The sequence below is a fragment of the Dromiciops gliroides genome, chromosome 4 (assembly GCF_019393635.1).
Source record: "Dromiciops gliroides isolate mDroGli1 chromosome 4, mDroGli1.pri, whole genome shotgun sequence".
Taxonomy (NCBI): domain Eukaryota; kingdom Metazoa; phylum Chordata; class Mammalia; order Microbiotheria; family Microbiotheriidae; genus Dromiciops; species Dromiciops gliroides.
The window spans coordinates 370590538-370607248 of record NC_057864.1 but is presented as its reverse complement, the minus strand read 5'-3'; the positions used below and the strand labels follow the sequence as shown (position 1 = coordinate 370607248).

At 36.3% G+C, this 16711-nt stretch overlaps 2 protein-coding genes across 4 annotated transcripts in view; one reads left to right on the top strand and one right to left on the bottom strand.

Moving 5' to 3' along the window:
* SLC2A12 (solute carrier family 2 member 12) overlaps positions 1 to 14660 on the top strand; it is a 72099-nt gene extending 57439 nt beyond the window's left edge. For both annotated transcript variants that reach the window (XM_044002874.1, XM_044002873.1), the window contains 2 exons: positions 260 to 392; positions 11510 to 14660. In XM_044002874.1, coding sequence (XP_043858809.1) covers positions 260 to 392; positions 11510 to 11663 — 287 coding nt within the window. In that variant the 3' untranslated portion in view covers positions 11664 to 14660. The remainder of the gene's footprint in view (positions 1 to 259; positions 393 to 11509) is intronic.
* TBPL1 (TATA-box binding protein like 1) overlaps positions 13642 to 16711 on the bottom strand; it is a 32686-nt gene continuing 29616 nt past the window's right edge. For both annotated transcript variants that reach the window (XM_044002878.1, XM_044002877.1), the window contains exon 7: positions 13642 to 16108. In XM_044002878.1, coding sequence (XP_043858813.1) covers positions 16029 to 16108 — 80 coding nt within the window. In that variant the 3' untranslated portion in view covers positions 13642 to 16028. The remainder of the gene's footprint in view (positions 16109 to 16711) is intronic.

Here is a 16711-nt window from a genome sequence, read left to right as displayed (position 1 = left end):
CACATCATTAAAATGTAATATAAAATGATGGCATTGAGTCTGAATTGCAATAGCAACCAAGTTACTAATTCCTTCCCCAGGGAAAGTTGTTATGGTGGGTAGTTAATGAAAATGCAACCTTTGAATAGTGACCAGTTTTAGAATCCATGATTCCTATTTCCCTCATTATCATTAGTATGGTTAAGATCAGAATTGTGTATTATTTATGAAGTGGCTAGTATAACACAAAGACTAATCAACTTTTTTGTGTTTCTTGTAGAACTTATTGGTCTGCCATGGGTGTGCTTTATTTACACAATAATGAGTCTGGCAGCATTGCTTTTTGTTATTTTGTTTATCCCGGAAACAAAGGGATGCTCCTTGGAGCAAATATCAAAGGAACTGGCAAAATCGTAAGTATTAATGATTGACACTTTCTCTCTACCAACATGTGACTGGCATACAGTTAGCTTTGTCCTACAATTGAATAATAACTAGCAATTAATTTAGGTTAGTCTCTTTGGACTGAGATCATCTAGAGAATGATGGTGTTTACTGCTATCTGTTTAGTCTTTCAAAGATTTGTTAAATTAGTATGACTCACTTAAGGAATGAGACTAAATAGTCTTGTGTAGAGTCAACTTTCTAAGTTTTCAGAAGAAAACATTCAAGTTCTCTTCTCTTAATTTCTCCATTTCCTATGAGGTTTTCTTCCTGTTTCTGGTGGGACTAACACTACCATATATAGTGCCTCCTTCTCACATTGAAACTACTGTGAGTATTTGGTACCTCCACTGCTAATCTATATCACAACCAAAATTTTGGAGAAAAACAAAACAAAACAACCTGAACAGAAATGCCTAGTATTTTTCTTTCTTTAAAACACATACATACATACATACATACATACATACATACATACATACATACATATATATATATATTTTTTGAGGGACAATGAGGGTTAAGTGACTTGGACAGGGTCACACAGCTAGTGTCAAGCATCTGAGGCTGAATTTGAACTCAGGCCCTCCTGTATCCGGGGCTGGTACTTTATCCACTGTGCCACCTAGATGCCCCTAGATTTCTTTCTTTTCTTTGCAGGGCAATGGGGGTTAAGTGACTTGTCCAGGGTCACACAGCTAGTAAGTGTCAAGTGTCTGAAGCCAGATTTGAACTCAGGTCCTCCTGAATTCAGGGCCAATGCTTTATCCACTGCGCCACCTAGCTGCCCCTTCCCTAGATTTCTTTTTAACATGTACAAAAATATCCCAGCTAAAACTGGTATTAGTTTACAGAGTCAGAATAAACAGAAGCTTTAGTAGATTGGTTTAAATACATTTCAAACTTAGAAGTAGTATATCCTAACTTAGAAAGAGCATGGGAAAAAAACCTTTCTCTTTTTCATTAGCAGAGTCCATAGATTCTTTTTCATTAGCAGAGTCCCATCTGTTAAATAGGAGACTAAGTGACAAGCATAAGCAAAGCATAGTTCTTTGTACATGGTTGATACTTCATCAATGCTTACAGAATGACTAAATGACCACTATCACTGAAGATCTTCAAATTGAAGTGGAATGGCCACTTGTTAGGAATGTTGTCATGGGTTTTCATGCTTCAGGTAGGTTTATACTAGATGATGTCTTTAGAGGTCATTTATACTAGATGATCCTTTCCAGTGCTAAGATTGTAAAATTAAATGGCTGAGTGAAAGGGGATTTAAAAATCTTATGATTTGGGGGCGGCTAGGTGGCGCACTGGATAAAGCACCAGCCCTGGATTCAGGAGGACCTAAGTTCAAATCCGGCTTCAGACACTTGATACTTACTAGCTGTATGACCCTGGGCAAGTCACTTAACCCCCCCGTTGCCCCTCCCCGCAAAATCTTATGATTTCTCCAGAGACTTCCTTAGTTCTTTAAATTAAAAAAAAAGTAAGAATATATTTTCTTGAGCAAATAAAATGGGAAGAAACATGCAGATTTATGCTTTTTAAGGTTCCTTTTTTAAAAAAGCAAAATGGTATCAATGCAATATCATGTAGCCACTGTTATGGACTACAATTATAGTGATGTTTCTGAAAGGAGTTAGTTCAGTTCCGACGGGACCAAATAGCTAATCCCATAGGTGGAACAGACTGTGGATGTTGAAGAGTCAGTCTTTGTTTGTTTGTTTGTTTCTCTGTCTCTCTGTCTCTGTCTCTCTCTCTTTCTCCCTTCCTTCCTTCCTCCCTTCTTCCTCCCTCCCTCTCTCCCTCCCTTCCTTCCTCCCTTCCTTTCATTTCTTTTTTTCTTTTTGACATTTTTTCTCCCAATTCCAACCCCAACAAGTCACACAAAATATAATCTCATTAAATTTCCATTAAAAGTTTCAAAAACTTGAAAACCTTCCAGGAATGAGTTGAATAAACATATCTCCTTTAACTTAATCACTGGCCCATCTTCTGAAATTTCAATATGGTCCTTTTTCAAAAGTGAGAAAAAGGGGACAGCTAGGTGGTGCAGTGGATAAAGCACCGGCCCTGGATTCAGGAGTACCTGAGTTCAAATCCGGCCTCAGACACTTGACACTAGCTGTGTGACCCTGGGCAAGTCACTTAACCCCCACTGCCCCGCAAAAAAAAAAAAAAGAAAAGAAAAGAAAAGAAAAGTGAGAAAAAGGCTACCAATGATTTCCTCCTAGCCAAACCTGAGTATTTTTCTCCACATCTTATACTTTCAACCTTTATGCTTTATTTTCTGTGTTGATGATACTCGCTTTCTTGAAATTTTCTGCTTCCTTGGCTTCTACTGGCACTGTGCCCTCCAGAATTAGATAATTTCTAGAGTCAGAACCTCAATAGCTCTTTTTCAATGGATACTTGAAAGGAATCCTCACCATGTACCTAAGTCGGTATTGAGTTTCTCCTTGATAACCTTTTTTGAGGGGGTCCCTATGAACCTAGCCTTTGCCCTTTGAACAATTCAATCCTGTCTTGCCCAGTTCAAGATGCTTCTCTTCCATGAAGCCTTTCCTAAGTAGCCTTGCACCACAAGCTTTCCTTGCTCAAAGGGACATGGTGGATAGAGTGCTAGCCTTCAAATTTGGTAGGTCTGGGTTAAAGTTCCAATTGTGAAACACAGTGGCTCTATGACCCTGGGTGAGTCATTTAACCCCTTATTGCTCTAGGCAACTCTCTAAGATGATAAATTGCAGGGAAGATGCTGACCCACATTGGTGGAGAGTTTCTTTAGCTAGAGGTGCCCCATACCCACAAAATCATAGATCTAATCCCTATGCCAATGTTTCTATAAGAACTTACATTCCATACTTTACAAACTAATAGTCATGTACTGACTTGTGTTGTGTAAATTAGTTTCATTGACTCTTTAGGGCAAGGGATGTATTCTACTTGTTTGTCCAAGAATGCTCATGTTAGTGCTGGGTACAGAATGGGTAATAATCGAACACACACTAGTTTCAATATTTTAGTCTGTAAACCTGCAAAAGGGTTCACCGATGAACTAAGCATATGAAAATACTTATATATAATAACAGATCTTTTTTTTTTCAAGGGATATGCTAGCATCCATTTATAGAATGGGGCCACTAGGTGGCACAGTAGATAGAGCATCAGGCCTGAAGTCATCAGGACTTGAGTTTAAATCTAGTCTGACACTATTTGTGTGACCCTGGGCAAGTCACTTAACACTGTTTGATTCGGTTTCTCCATCTGTAAAATAACCTGGAGAAGGAAATGGCAAACCATTCCAGTATCTTTGCCAAGAAAACCCCAAATAAAGCCATGAAGAGTTGGACAAGACTAATAATTAACTAAAACAACAACAATTTAGAGATTAATAATGTTAACCTAATGAAGGTTTTTTCTGAGTGTAGGCATGATTTAGGTTTGTCCATGATATAAATAAATTAGGTATGATAACACGAGATACTGGTTCCTGCTGCAATTAATATAATAATAAATGTATGTATTTCTAAGACTACTAAGTTAAGATTTAAAAGGTGAATGAGGCCTCAGAATACTTGATAATGTAGTCATACACACCCAAGAGTGTTTTAGTGCCTTTGGGATACTTCCCAGAACCTTTGGGCTAAAGAAGCACACAGGGGCGTTCTATAGTCAGAAAAGCTTCACCAAATGTGGTTCAATAATAAATAATAATAAACAAAAGAGGGGAACAGATAATGGACACAGAACTTTGGGAACCAATTGACAAAAAGCCCTTTGTCCATTCCCTTGACTTCCATACTTCTAAAAACTCAAAAAGGAAATCTGGTTGGGAAAGGGATTATGAAATCGGCAGAAGTATTTGTCAAGATCTGATTTCTAGCTCAGGGGAAAAAGAAAACCTAAGTACAACCCTCCCACCTAGTGGACAAACAGAATAAAACAATCCTTGGGAACAAACAGGTGCCTATTAAAAAATCAATTCACAACTCTACCAAATCAGGGTAGTGGTGGTGAAGGTAGGAGAAGTCTGTCCAAATTAAAGAAAATCAGAATTTTAAAGGGAGAGAAGTTTGTTTGCTTTTAAGCTTTTTCTTCCCAATCCCTCATCCAAGAAAAAATTTTAAAACAATCAAATTAAGGGAAATGGCAACAGGAAGGACTAAGGTCAAAAGCAATGTGAGACTTTAAATGGAACTGTCTTTATATTAGTATTTAATACTCGAAGACTTGTGAGGGAGAATTAAGATAGAAGAAATAATTAGTAAAGGAAAAGGCAAGGAGGTAAGAAAAATCCTTATTTTAAATGTACAATATAAAGGGTGTTAAGGGCTAAAATTCTAGCTAAACTGTCTAAAATATCTAATGAGTGGTCGCCAATAAATTATAAGCTTTAGCAAGAGTTAGACTTTTAAGCATTTATTAAGGAGAATAAGAATTTGGTAAAGAGAGAGAGAAAGGCCTAGATTCCTATCTATTAAAGGGAGAGCACATTTCTAGCTCCCTTCTCCGCCAGCGTCCTCAGGAAAGAGAGCCGAGACTCCGCGCCAGTCTCTTCCTTCCTCCTCCCACTAGTCCGCGTCACTTCCTGATACCAAAGACAAGACTCCTGGTCTTGCCCTCAAAGACCTTCACTTCATGGGCAGAACTCTTCTACAGTTAGTATCCAGCAGGTGGCGTTATTCCAATCGTTACAGTCCCCCCTGTTGTTCCTCAAGAAACAAAATGTTTCCTTGACGGAACAGTAAAAAGAATATAATAACTATTGATAACTAATAATATGTGAACAACAATATAGAAAAGGAAGAGAGGAAAGTTTTGTCCAGAGGGGTGATTTTTTTTTGTCCTCATGAACTGACGCTTTGACATTAGTCTTGCAAAGGGAGGGCCTCTGCAGAGAATACATATTACAGATGGTGTATATTATAACAGAAAGAGAAAAAAAACAACAAAAACAACAAATCAAAACTGTTCATTTAAAGTCTCTGAAAGTCTTTTCTCAGATGTCTTCTAGGTGTAGTCATAGAATCGAAGTCTTTTCAGGGGTTGATGTGTGGATGCTGGTAATCAGCCAGGAAAATTTCCTACAAAATTGAGCTTAACACAACTTTAAAACAGCTTTGTCAATAATCAAATCAAACAATGAAAGTTCTCAAAAACATGTCTAAGGGAATACAGAATCTTAGTTGTTACACATGAAACATATAATAAAACAAAAATGGAAACATTCTTTAAAATTATAATCTTACTATAGTCCCCCCTTATGGAGGGTAATTGAGAAGACAATTGCTGCGATATTAATTTTTAAAAATAATTTTTATCTTTGTTTCATCACTTTTTGCATCATCTGCCTAATTATCCTCATGCCATTATGAGAAATTAGAAAATCTAATATAATTGGTAACAGGTGTCAAGGCCAAATTCAACACTGTTATTTATCATGACACCTGAGATAATTATGGGGGTTACCATAAAAGAACAGAGAAATGATGGGATATGAGCATTCCCACACTTGAGCAATATGTACTGCCCATAGAGTATGCCAGGCTTAAAATAGGTGGATGGAATATATGTCCATGCCACCGAACATATTGGAAGAAACTGAGTCAGACTTAATCAGATGCATGGGATTGAGATGTCCATGGCATCAGGCATATAGGAGGGAGCATAGAAGCCAGGTGTAGAAGTGAGATGGGTGGGATGAATACTTCCAGCCATCTGTACAATATTGTGGGGGAAAAGAGAATAAAATATTAAACCAAGAGAATCCAACCTCAACATTTGTCAAAAGCCGTTCCCTCAGCCATACCTTGACTTCATGCATGTCTCCCCTCATGTGACAGTTCAGTGTCTGCTCTTGCATGTATTCCTCTTGTGATTGGATGGCATCTTGGCCAACTGGCATCTGATAACTCAGAATAAAGGCAATTAATGTCTTAAATGATAAGTTCCCATAATCCAAGTCTCATATGGATTTAAAATTGAGGATAATAAATGATTGCAAAAAATGTGAATACATCTTGACTCAAAATATAATATATAATTATGCAACAATTTCAAATAATACCCTTTTTTTTACTTAGTATACAATTACTTTTGTGAAAAATCAGAACATACTTAAATACAAGTTAAAGCACAACAGAATCTCAAAGAACTTTTTTTTTTTTTTGAAAATAGAAAACTTTTACAAATGTTCCCCTCTTTTTTTTTTTTTGGGAATATGCTTATCAAAAATAATACTTCTAGAATCAATTTACACTTGCCATGGCAACCAATTTGCCAGGGAAATGCTTTAAAGAGTTTGATCAAATAATCAGTTGAGAAAAAATAACAAAAACAAACAACTCAGAATATGGGAGCACAATACTCCTAGAATTAACATTGTATAATAAAATCAAAACCATCTTGCAATGTTTCAAAATTAGATAGACAAATGAATAGAAGAAAATACACATGGAACAATAAAAGACAATGAAATTCAAACTAAGGAAGTCTAAATGAATGTGAACTTAATATTAATAAGAGTATTATAAAATATAAACTTGATCACATGACTATAAAAAGCTTTCAAAAGCATGAAAATCTCTATGAAAATAAACCCATACCATTAATTTCAAAATGTATATGTAATAGCATAGAAATCCTATGTAACCTCTGAACTGATATTAATACTCTGAGTGAATTCAGAACACCTTTGATTCCGATATCTAAAATCCCCAATACTCATATCAATACCTTGCTGCTTACTTCTACATTTCTGTAAAATATATACCCTTCCATGGCAAAAGAGGCAGAGTCTTGAACTATGTTGATTGTCATTCTTATTCAGCTTAAGTTTTTCTTCTTTAACCCCTCTATATTGTCTGTCAGTCTTTTCACCATACAAATGCTTTATAAGATTACTAATTAAAGACAAAAGCAGGTTAGCAAAATTATGAACAAAACGAGCATATCTGGAATTTAAAGGGTTTTCTAAGGTTGTCTCAGAAGCACAGCCAGGCTGGGGAAGGGGTGAGCCTGAAGCTGCAAATGCAGTTAGAGAAAGTTGAGCATGCGCATTAGATCTTTGGACTTCCCTGGCCAGGGAAGCAATGGGCTTGGCCATGGGAGGAGTAGAGGGTGGGGTTTGGAGAGGAGGGGAGGGACCAGAGCAATTTGAATCAGACTTGATTTTGAACTCAGGCCTGGATTCCTCTTCCCCCACTTTGCCTCCAGGCACTACGGGATTAAAAGCTTCTAGAGGGTGGGTCATTGCCTCCGGGAATGCAAAATTAGAGCAACAATTAGTGTTAGAACTGGGAAAAACTGCAGGAATCTCTTCAGGTTTCTCTGAAAAAGCATGGTTGGGAGAGGGAGAGATATTTCCTTGTGTGAGTAAGTTGCTGGCTCTTTTAACAAAAATAAAAAGAAAAATAGAAAATCCACAAAAACAAAGCATTAACATGATCTTATCTCCCATTTGTCTGGTTAAACAGACTAAACTCAAAAATAGGGTAATTAGGGAGTTTGAAAGGTCCATTTGAAAAAATTTAAAGGGAAAACACCAGGCAATTCAGCAGTACTCAAGATTTAAAGGGTTAGGGTAGGGGAAATTTCTTACCCAACCGAAAGATCAGAAGTGAGGTTCAGCTTTCCTCTTCGTGGTCAGCCATCTGTTAAGGGCTAAAATTCTAGCTAAACTGTCTAAAATATCTAATGAGTGGTCGCCAATAAATTATAAGCTTTAGCAAGAGTTAGACTTTTAAGCATTTATTAAGGAGAATAAGAATTTGGTAAAGAGAGAGAGAAAGGCCTAGATTCCTATCTATTAAAGGGAGAGCACATTTCTAGCTCCCTTCTCCGCCAGCATCCTCAGGAAAGAGAGCCTAGACTCCGCGCCAGTCTCTTCCTTCCTCCTCCCACTAGTCCGCGTCACTTCCTGATACCAAAGACAAGACTCCTGGTCTTGCCCTCAAAGACCTTCGCTTCATGGGCAGAACTCTTCTACAGTTAGTATCCAGCAGGTGGCGTTATTCCAATCGTTACAAGGGTTACATATTTGTGACATATGTAAAAAAACAACTGATGGCTTCATCTGGAAAGTTTTTTCTCTTATTAATGTAAGATGGCAAGTATATAGCAAGACAGTTATTTCTCTTTATACAGAGGATTGAGGGAAGAAATGTGGCTCCTTGATAGATGAATATAGTGAATGACATTTAAATTAATGAGTATACAAATGCCATTTCCAATTACTCTGTCCTTCAGCTTCACACCCATGTGGGTGGATTTTTCTTATTTCTTGTGAAAACTGGTAGTTTTCGTCTGAGTAATGTCTCCCATTTGAACTATTAGCTTGTTTTCAAGGACTCCCTGGAATGCCAGTTTCTTAGTAGGTGCTGTAGCCTAAACTGATAATAGGTTGTCACAATCTATTCCAGTGAGATTTTTAGCCAAAAAAGTATTTCGCCTAGTCTACACAAACTAGTAGACTGATAGGATTTAATCACTTGCCCAGTGTTACCACTCTGTTACCTTCTGTTATAGGAGTAATGCTAGCAAGACTTGGATCAATTAGTAATTGTAATTTTAGTTGAAAGCAATTCATTTTACAGCTAAATTTAAGAGCTCTTCCCTCTGTATATTTCTGACCAACTACTGAAAAACTTGCACCTCAGTCTGGACGAGGGTAAGAAAACACAGATTTCTGCCTGATCACATCAGCCCAGCTAAATTTCCTAAGGGAGAATATCAGATTTCTAATATATTTGATTTCCTTTTTTCCCCCCACAGTGGAATAAGATAGTTACATGGCTCATCTATATACCATTTAATTGGATTAAGTACTTTCATAAAGAATGGCTTCAAGGACCACATAAGAACTGTAGCACCACACATCCTTTTTCATTACTCACTCCACGCCCCTCTCTTTGGCTTGTTCTCATTGTCATTTTAATTTCCGTATGGAATTTTGTTGTCTTTTGCAAAAAAAATTTCAATACTGACATTTTGTTGGTTGGTCAAGAGGTAACATTCATTTAAATGGAGAGAGGCACTATTTTTTTTAAAGCTGTAGTAGCACTTGAAAAATGCTTTACTTCAGTAGAATGGGAAGGCTGGATTAGATCCGTGAGGTCTCCTCTAGCTCTAAAAAGCTCTATCATCCTCAAGGGTGGTATGACTTCTTCTCTGCCTTCTCACCTTCCCAATTTTTTAACAATCTCTTCAGCTGCATTTTAAAATATCTTTGAAAACTGTGTTCTAAACAACTTCATTAGAATGTAAGACAGTTCTGCTGAGCATCAGTTGTCCCTATGTGGAGTTGTCCCTGCAACACTCAAACATAATTCTCTACAAAACTGCACTGCTTAACGTTGTTCTTTGTAATCTCTTCTCAACTCTGAAACATATCCTCTTAAGCACTGTCTTACTCTTCTATGAACTTCAGGTATGTTGCCAATTTTACAACCAAGACATTTAGGAATGATTTTTTTTCTGGGGGGTTCCCAAGTTTATTGCAAAGAACACAAAAGTAAACATTAAACAGCTCCTCTTGGTGTTTTGAAGTTCATCCCAACCGTGGGCTGGGTAACTTGCAGATTGGACAAACTGCCAAAGTCCAGGAGTTTCAATGATTACATTTTTTAAATGTCAAGGGGACTCAAAATTCAACTATTTCTTCCCAAATCGAGAGTGCTATTAACTCAAGGAAGGGGGTAAGGTATTTCTTCATTGCAGAGTAAAGATCTAACAGCCCAGAACCCTAACTTTACATTAATTACTGAAATCGTCTTGGTACAGGAATTACAATAAGATATTCTAAGGACAAAGTCAAAGTGAATGCAACGTCTAAGATACTTTTATTTCCTTTATTGCTTAACATTTTTCTCTCACATTTGGGATTAAGGCCTTACATCACTATTCTATAACATTCATAGTTCCTGGTATTCAATAAACTGAGGGAAGAACATTCTACAAAGTCAATAGTTTCATTTGTAACATTAAAAAAATAAAACAAAATTCTGTCCTTTTGGCAGTGAATTCAAAATAAGACAGCTCACTATCTTAGTCATTTCAGTGGTAGAACTTGCTCTTTCCTTTAAGCCAAGAATTTTATTTTATATTGCTGAGACCTGTTATTTCATCAATGTATGGTACTCCCAGTGAGGGAGTTCCCTCAAAGTAATGCAAATCAGAAATGGTTCTGCAAATTATAGTCTTAGAAAGTTCTTTGGGCACTGGCCCAGGATCACATAATGTAAGAGGAGAAAGGAAGGAAGGAAGGAAGGAAGGAAGGAAGGAAGGAAGGAAGGAAGGAAGGAAGGAAGGAAGGAAGGAAGGAAGGAAGGAAGGAAGGAAGGAAGGAAGGAAGGAAGGAAGGAAGGAAGGAAGGAAGGAAGGAAGGAAGGAAGGAGGGAGGGAGGAAGAAAAGAAGGAAGGAGGGAGGGAGGAAGCTAGGAAGAAGGAAAAAAGGAAGAAGAGGAAAAAGAAATGGAGGGAAAGAGGAGAAAGGAGGGGAAAAAGAAATGAAGAAGGAAAATAAAAGAAAGGGGGAAAGAAAAAGAATGGGAGGAAGAAAAACCAAGGAAAAAGCCATTTCACAGAAACTGATCTTTGGTGATATTTCACCTACGTACATTGATACAAATGGTAAATATCTCAATGACTGGGGGTGGGGGAAGAGGTTGTAATGACTCATTTTTCACCCACCTTTGGAATTAACTTTTTAGAATTAGGATTAACTTTTTATATATTATAGTGAAAATGAGATATAGTAGGATTTGTAGGTGATTAATTTTTTTTGAGGACTCAATGTCAAGCTTAACTATAACATTGTACTTGGAATTCAAATTTGCAGGTAAAACTGTGATAGAATGATATCCTTGCAATTCTTTTGATCACAAAATATGCCTTGGAGAACACCCAACAAAAACCTGTGTTCTAATGTATTATACAGAAAGGCTTCAATGTCATAACATGACCTCGGTGTACCTCTAGAAATTTATAAACCCCAGGGTAGCTTTTAAAATATGTCCAATATTTTTAAAGACAGCACTGTATAAAGCAAGAATGATGTTTTCATTAGTGACTCTTTTTCTTTCAGGAACTACGTGAAACACAACATTTATCTTATGAGTCATCAGAGAGAGAAGTTAGTGCCAACGGAGCTTCAAAAGACGAAACACCAAGAGCAGTTCTTAGAGTGCAAAAAGTTGTGCGGTCAAAGGGAATCAAGGCAGCTCTTTCAGGAGAACTGATGCCATGCAAACACTAATGATATTGATTTGGTGTAAGGACACTTAGTAGTGTCTTTGTAATAATATACTTTTTTTTTTTTAATTTTGGTGGCCGAAGCTAAAGTTTTAAGGTATTTCCTAATCTGGTCAGAAGTTGCTTTAAAAATCAGTTCTGAATCTTAAGGTCCAACTAGGGAAAGAGGAAGTAGACATTATCAAACTACCTACCATTCCCTAACAACCAGTTGAGAACTGGCCTGGGAAAGTGTGGTTGGGTTATTGCTTTTCACTGTCCTGACTGAGCAATTTAAGAAAGAAAAGGCCTTCTGCAATCAATCATGTAACCACTCTACAACCCCAAATATATATATATATATATATATATTTTTTTTTCCCCCCAAGGCATGAGGGATGGATTTCTAAATATGATTTTACCACTATAGGAACCTGCCTTGTGGAGTGGATCTTTTTTTCTTTTTTGTAAGAGAAGACAGTCAATTCTATGGGTGCAGCTCATCTTTCTTTGTTAGTTTAGAAAGGGTTGGAATGCTAATGGCTACATTTTCAACTGGTTGTATTTGCTGACCTGTATCTAATAAGCATAGCAAAGGTTTTTATAGTTGCTATTAAAATTCATGTAGTAATATTAAAACTTTAAGTATCCTACAAGTGGGCTTTTTGAACCCACGTGAATATATTCCAGATCCCAATGCCTACATAAATAAGGAATCAGTTCTGTAGTAGATGATAATTAATTTATTTTTTATTTTTGGCAGGGCAATGAGGATTAAGTGACTTGCCCAGGGTCACATAGCTAGTAAATGTCAAGTGTCCGAGGCCAGATTTGAACTCAGGTCCTCCTGAATCCTGGGCTGGTGCTTTATCCACTGAGCCACCTAGCTGCCCCCGATAATGAATTTTTAAACATTTTTTCTTGTTATAAGTGCGATGCCAAGAGAATTTGGAAATATGGGACCATATTTAGTTGCAACTCATTGAAAACTTATGAAAAGATTCATCAAATCCAGAAGTTAGTCAGATATTAATCAGTTATCTTTATTTTGTTGCCTTAAATAAAATAAACTTTCAAAACTTTCTCATATCAAGGCTTTCAAAACTGAAGTGCCTGGTATCTCCAACTTCTTCACAATTCTCAGGAATTTCCTACCTCAGGCTATAACCAATAGGCCATTATAGTAGTTAACCTTCATGCTGCTGCAGATTGTGTCAAGTTATGGATGTTCAAAGATTAGATCACCTAACACACCTATTTTGCTTGTACTATACCCAATATAAGTGAACAAGGCATATATATATTTCTATCTAAATTGTAATGGATCCAATCCAGGATTTGCTTTCTGTGCTGTATTTCCAAATATTCTCCAATTTAAAGACTTGGGCAAGGGTGCATGGAAAACATGGCAGAGTTTGAGAGAAGTAAAAAGCCACAACCACCAAAAATTCATGATACCAATATATAAACTGTAATTAAGAGATAGAGGATGTATATCAGAACTTTGAATCCTTAGTCAATACAACTTGACGAAAAATTCAAGCTACAAGTTCTTTTTTTTTTTTTAAGAGTGTACAAAAACCAGTGACCCTTTAAAAAAAAAAAGGACTTCTTTATTTTGGAGTTTGATTTGATAACAAACCTCAATCTCTCATATACCTTTACGTCAAATTGGGGAAGATACAAATCTAGGATAGCGACAATAGCTCAAATAACAGAGACATGCTTTGAATAAAAGATACAATGTAAGAAATAATTCTACCTAGACAAAAGCTACTAGGCACATTACTGAGATTTACCTGGAAACGACAAGGGAAATATGGATAATAAGAGATATAAGAAAGATGCTAGGTGTTAGAAGCATAGCATATTTCACATGCAGGTTCTAGCTTTAAAGGATGACCACTTTAAAGATAAGTTTATTGCAATCCTTGGTGTTCTACCAAAGCTTTAAAATTAAGATACACTGTGGATGGAAAGTAAATGTCAGGCTTAGTTTTTATTTTATTTTTTTAAATAAGCTTCTCAGGTATTCCCTGAAATGGTTCAAATAACCCACTCCATTATAGCTTATGAGCACTCATGATCAACAGATGCTTGCAAACCTTGTTGGTTATTGCTGGTGATACCAGTATCAAAAAACTATTAATTCTAATTTCCAATTAAATGTTTACCCATTCTCACATCAGAACTCCTGTTTTCCAAGAATAGGGAGAATTGTGGATGAGGATATATTTTTATTACTCTTCCCCCAGTATAACTGTGTGTGTGTGTGTGTGTGTGTGACATATGTTTTATAGCTATTTCTCTCTTAGCATATATCCATTTGTTGCTCTTACCCTATTGGGTTGTAATCTAACACTACCTAATGATACTGATTCAGCTCTATATAAACAATCTCTATCCTTTCAGCACCACCTTCCCTCCCCCCAATTTAAAAACCAAATGTACCATTTGAGAAAGTACTAATCAAGCTGGTTTAACCATCATTGAAAATCTTAAGAGATTTGAGTCTAATCCTTGGGTTTAGTCATATTTTTTTTCTTTTCCTGGTTTTAAAATAATTTCTAAAAATATAATTGTTCCATATGCACTTCTTTCCTTATTGCTCCCTTGTTTATTAACAGCTTAGAACTGGAAGCTCATTAAAACCAATGCTCAAACTAATAATACAGAATTTGTACTTTTGTTCATCCATTTTGATTCTTTACATTAGATAAACTATTGAACTTTAAAACGAATTAAATATAGAAGAAAAACTATTAATGAGAACATTAAAATAACCTACAAATTCAGAATAATTTCAAAGTCAGGCTTATTACCCAAGACAAACCTCCACAAGAAAGAATTTTATTTTGAAGTCAGCCTTTTCACTTCTTATAGGGTAATCAGGATGGAGAATGATAAGGACGAGGGGAAAAAGAGGGCACATAGAACATGTAACATTTGTACAAAATTGTACAATTTATCCTAATTTAGCATTCTATAATATACAGGAAAAGTTACTTAATGGAGCTCACATCTTTTAATAATTTATTCAAAATGTTTCATAACATTTTAATACATTCAGATTTTGGTGCAGTATTGTGTTCCTTATTGTTTCCAATGATTTGTGGAAACTCAGTTTTATTTTTCAGGATAAAAACACTGTTAGCTAGGTTAAATTCAAGTCATAGGGCATTCCTGCAGCAAAATTACTGTTCCATTGCTCAGGGATTAGGATTACAAAGTAATTTCATATCATTTCCACTAACTGGAAGCTCCATTAAATAAGAGAAAATCGGAGAGGGCATGTCTCACAAAATGTCTTTCAAGCCCAAGGTGAGCTTCCTTCTAAGTATAATGGTACAGGCATGGTACAGCCTGGGGGCACTTCCTGTCATGACCATACAACTTCATCAAACTGCCAAGACTGGCAGGAGCCTGTAGCACAGGCCTAAATTGAGAACCTCCATCACTTTCCTTCAGCTGTCTGAAGGTCCTTCCAGAGTAACAAAGGTAAATAAGAGATGCAGCCCAAGAGAGCTGCTTTTTCATACCCCATCTGTGAGTAAGAAGTTTCTTTATTAAACTAATATTCTTTAAACTCTCAAAAGATATTTAACACTCATATTAAGTTAGCAATGTAAGACATTATGTTTAATCTATAAAGTTCTACTTATTCCCTATAGTTTATATACATTTTTAAAATTTCTAATTTGCAAGAAAAACTGACATTTGGTAACACAGCATTAAGAACATACTGTACACATGTGGCATATATACAAAATACACTTCAAATGGAAGCCAAAAAACACTTCAGCAAAAGACTAAGATTGCATAGTTTAAAAAAATGAATTCTGAGTAATACAATTTCAGTTAAAATAGAAAATGGGGAAGAAAAATAATAGAATAGGTATGAAGAGAGATCTTTTCCAAACTTTTATTTGTGCACACATTCATCAATTGAAAAAAGATAACTTTTACAGCTTCTTTGGTGCCCATGTTCAGCATACAAAAATGTAAAAGACTATTCACAAATAAAACACATTAGCTCAAACTGAAAAACAACCCCCCCAAAAAAAACCCCAACCAAAATATGTCTTAAAAGTAGTGCACACCGTGACAGCTCTGCTTATGACATGAGAATTACTGCGAAAATAAATAGAACGTCCTTTTGTAAAAGCAGCAATTTCACATCTTGTAAACTTTTTACATTACAGCACTGTTCAAAATAAAATCCAAAGGGACTGGAGCTTACACTGTGGCCATGAACAAATCAAAGAGTCTATTTCCTCAATTACTATTGGTCCAGTTTTCTTTTTGCCTTGAGTCCAATGTGCAGCAGTTTTAAAAGGTGCTCAGTTAGGGGACCTAACCAGTTGAGTGGTGAATTATAAAATTTCTTTTCTACTTTCAAACACATATGGGTAAATCTGTTCCACAGCAGTAGCAACAGCCTTGACATTTGGCCCTAAAACAAAAAAGGAAATTGCCATGAAAAGTCAACCTACTAAAAGCAAATTAAATTATTTCAAAACGTAAATTAAGATGAATGTTTCCCAGTCAGTAACTACAAAATGATAGGCATGGTATAAGACAGATAAGAGAATAAAGCTAAAACATACCAAGAATGTTACTGGATTCTCAGTTTTAGACCTCTAGTAATCTTACTATTGATGAGAAAGGTTCATGCAGGCTAATAAATCTTGGAAACCACAGAAAGAATTCCATTTACTCTTGGTTAGTGGACAGATAAAAAGCAAATTATTACTTTTATAAGTGTGATAGGACCAGGATCTACCAGGGTTTCCACCTCAACAATTGTTAAGTTCATTTTCCTAAAAGGCAACCCCAGGACTTGATTGGTCCAGAGCCTAGGGCTCAAGCCATGTGTGACTTGACAGTTTCTTTGTAGCTTCTGACTGTACTGATGTAGTGATCACCTAAGGGAATTAAGGGAATTAAAAAGATTTAACCACATTGAGTTAGGGCCCTTCAGACTTGACAGACATCCAAAGACTGGTCACCACTTGCTATCCTACTGACCAGGGGTATTTCCATTTGGAACTGAGCA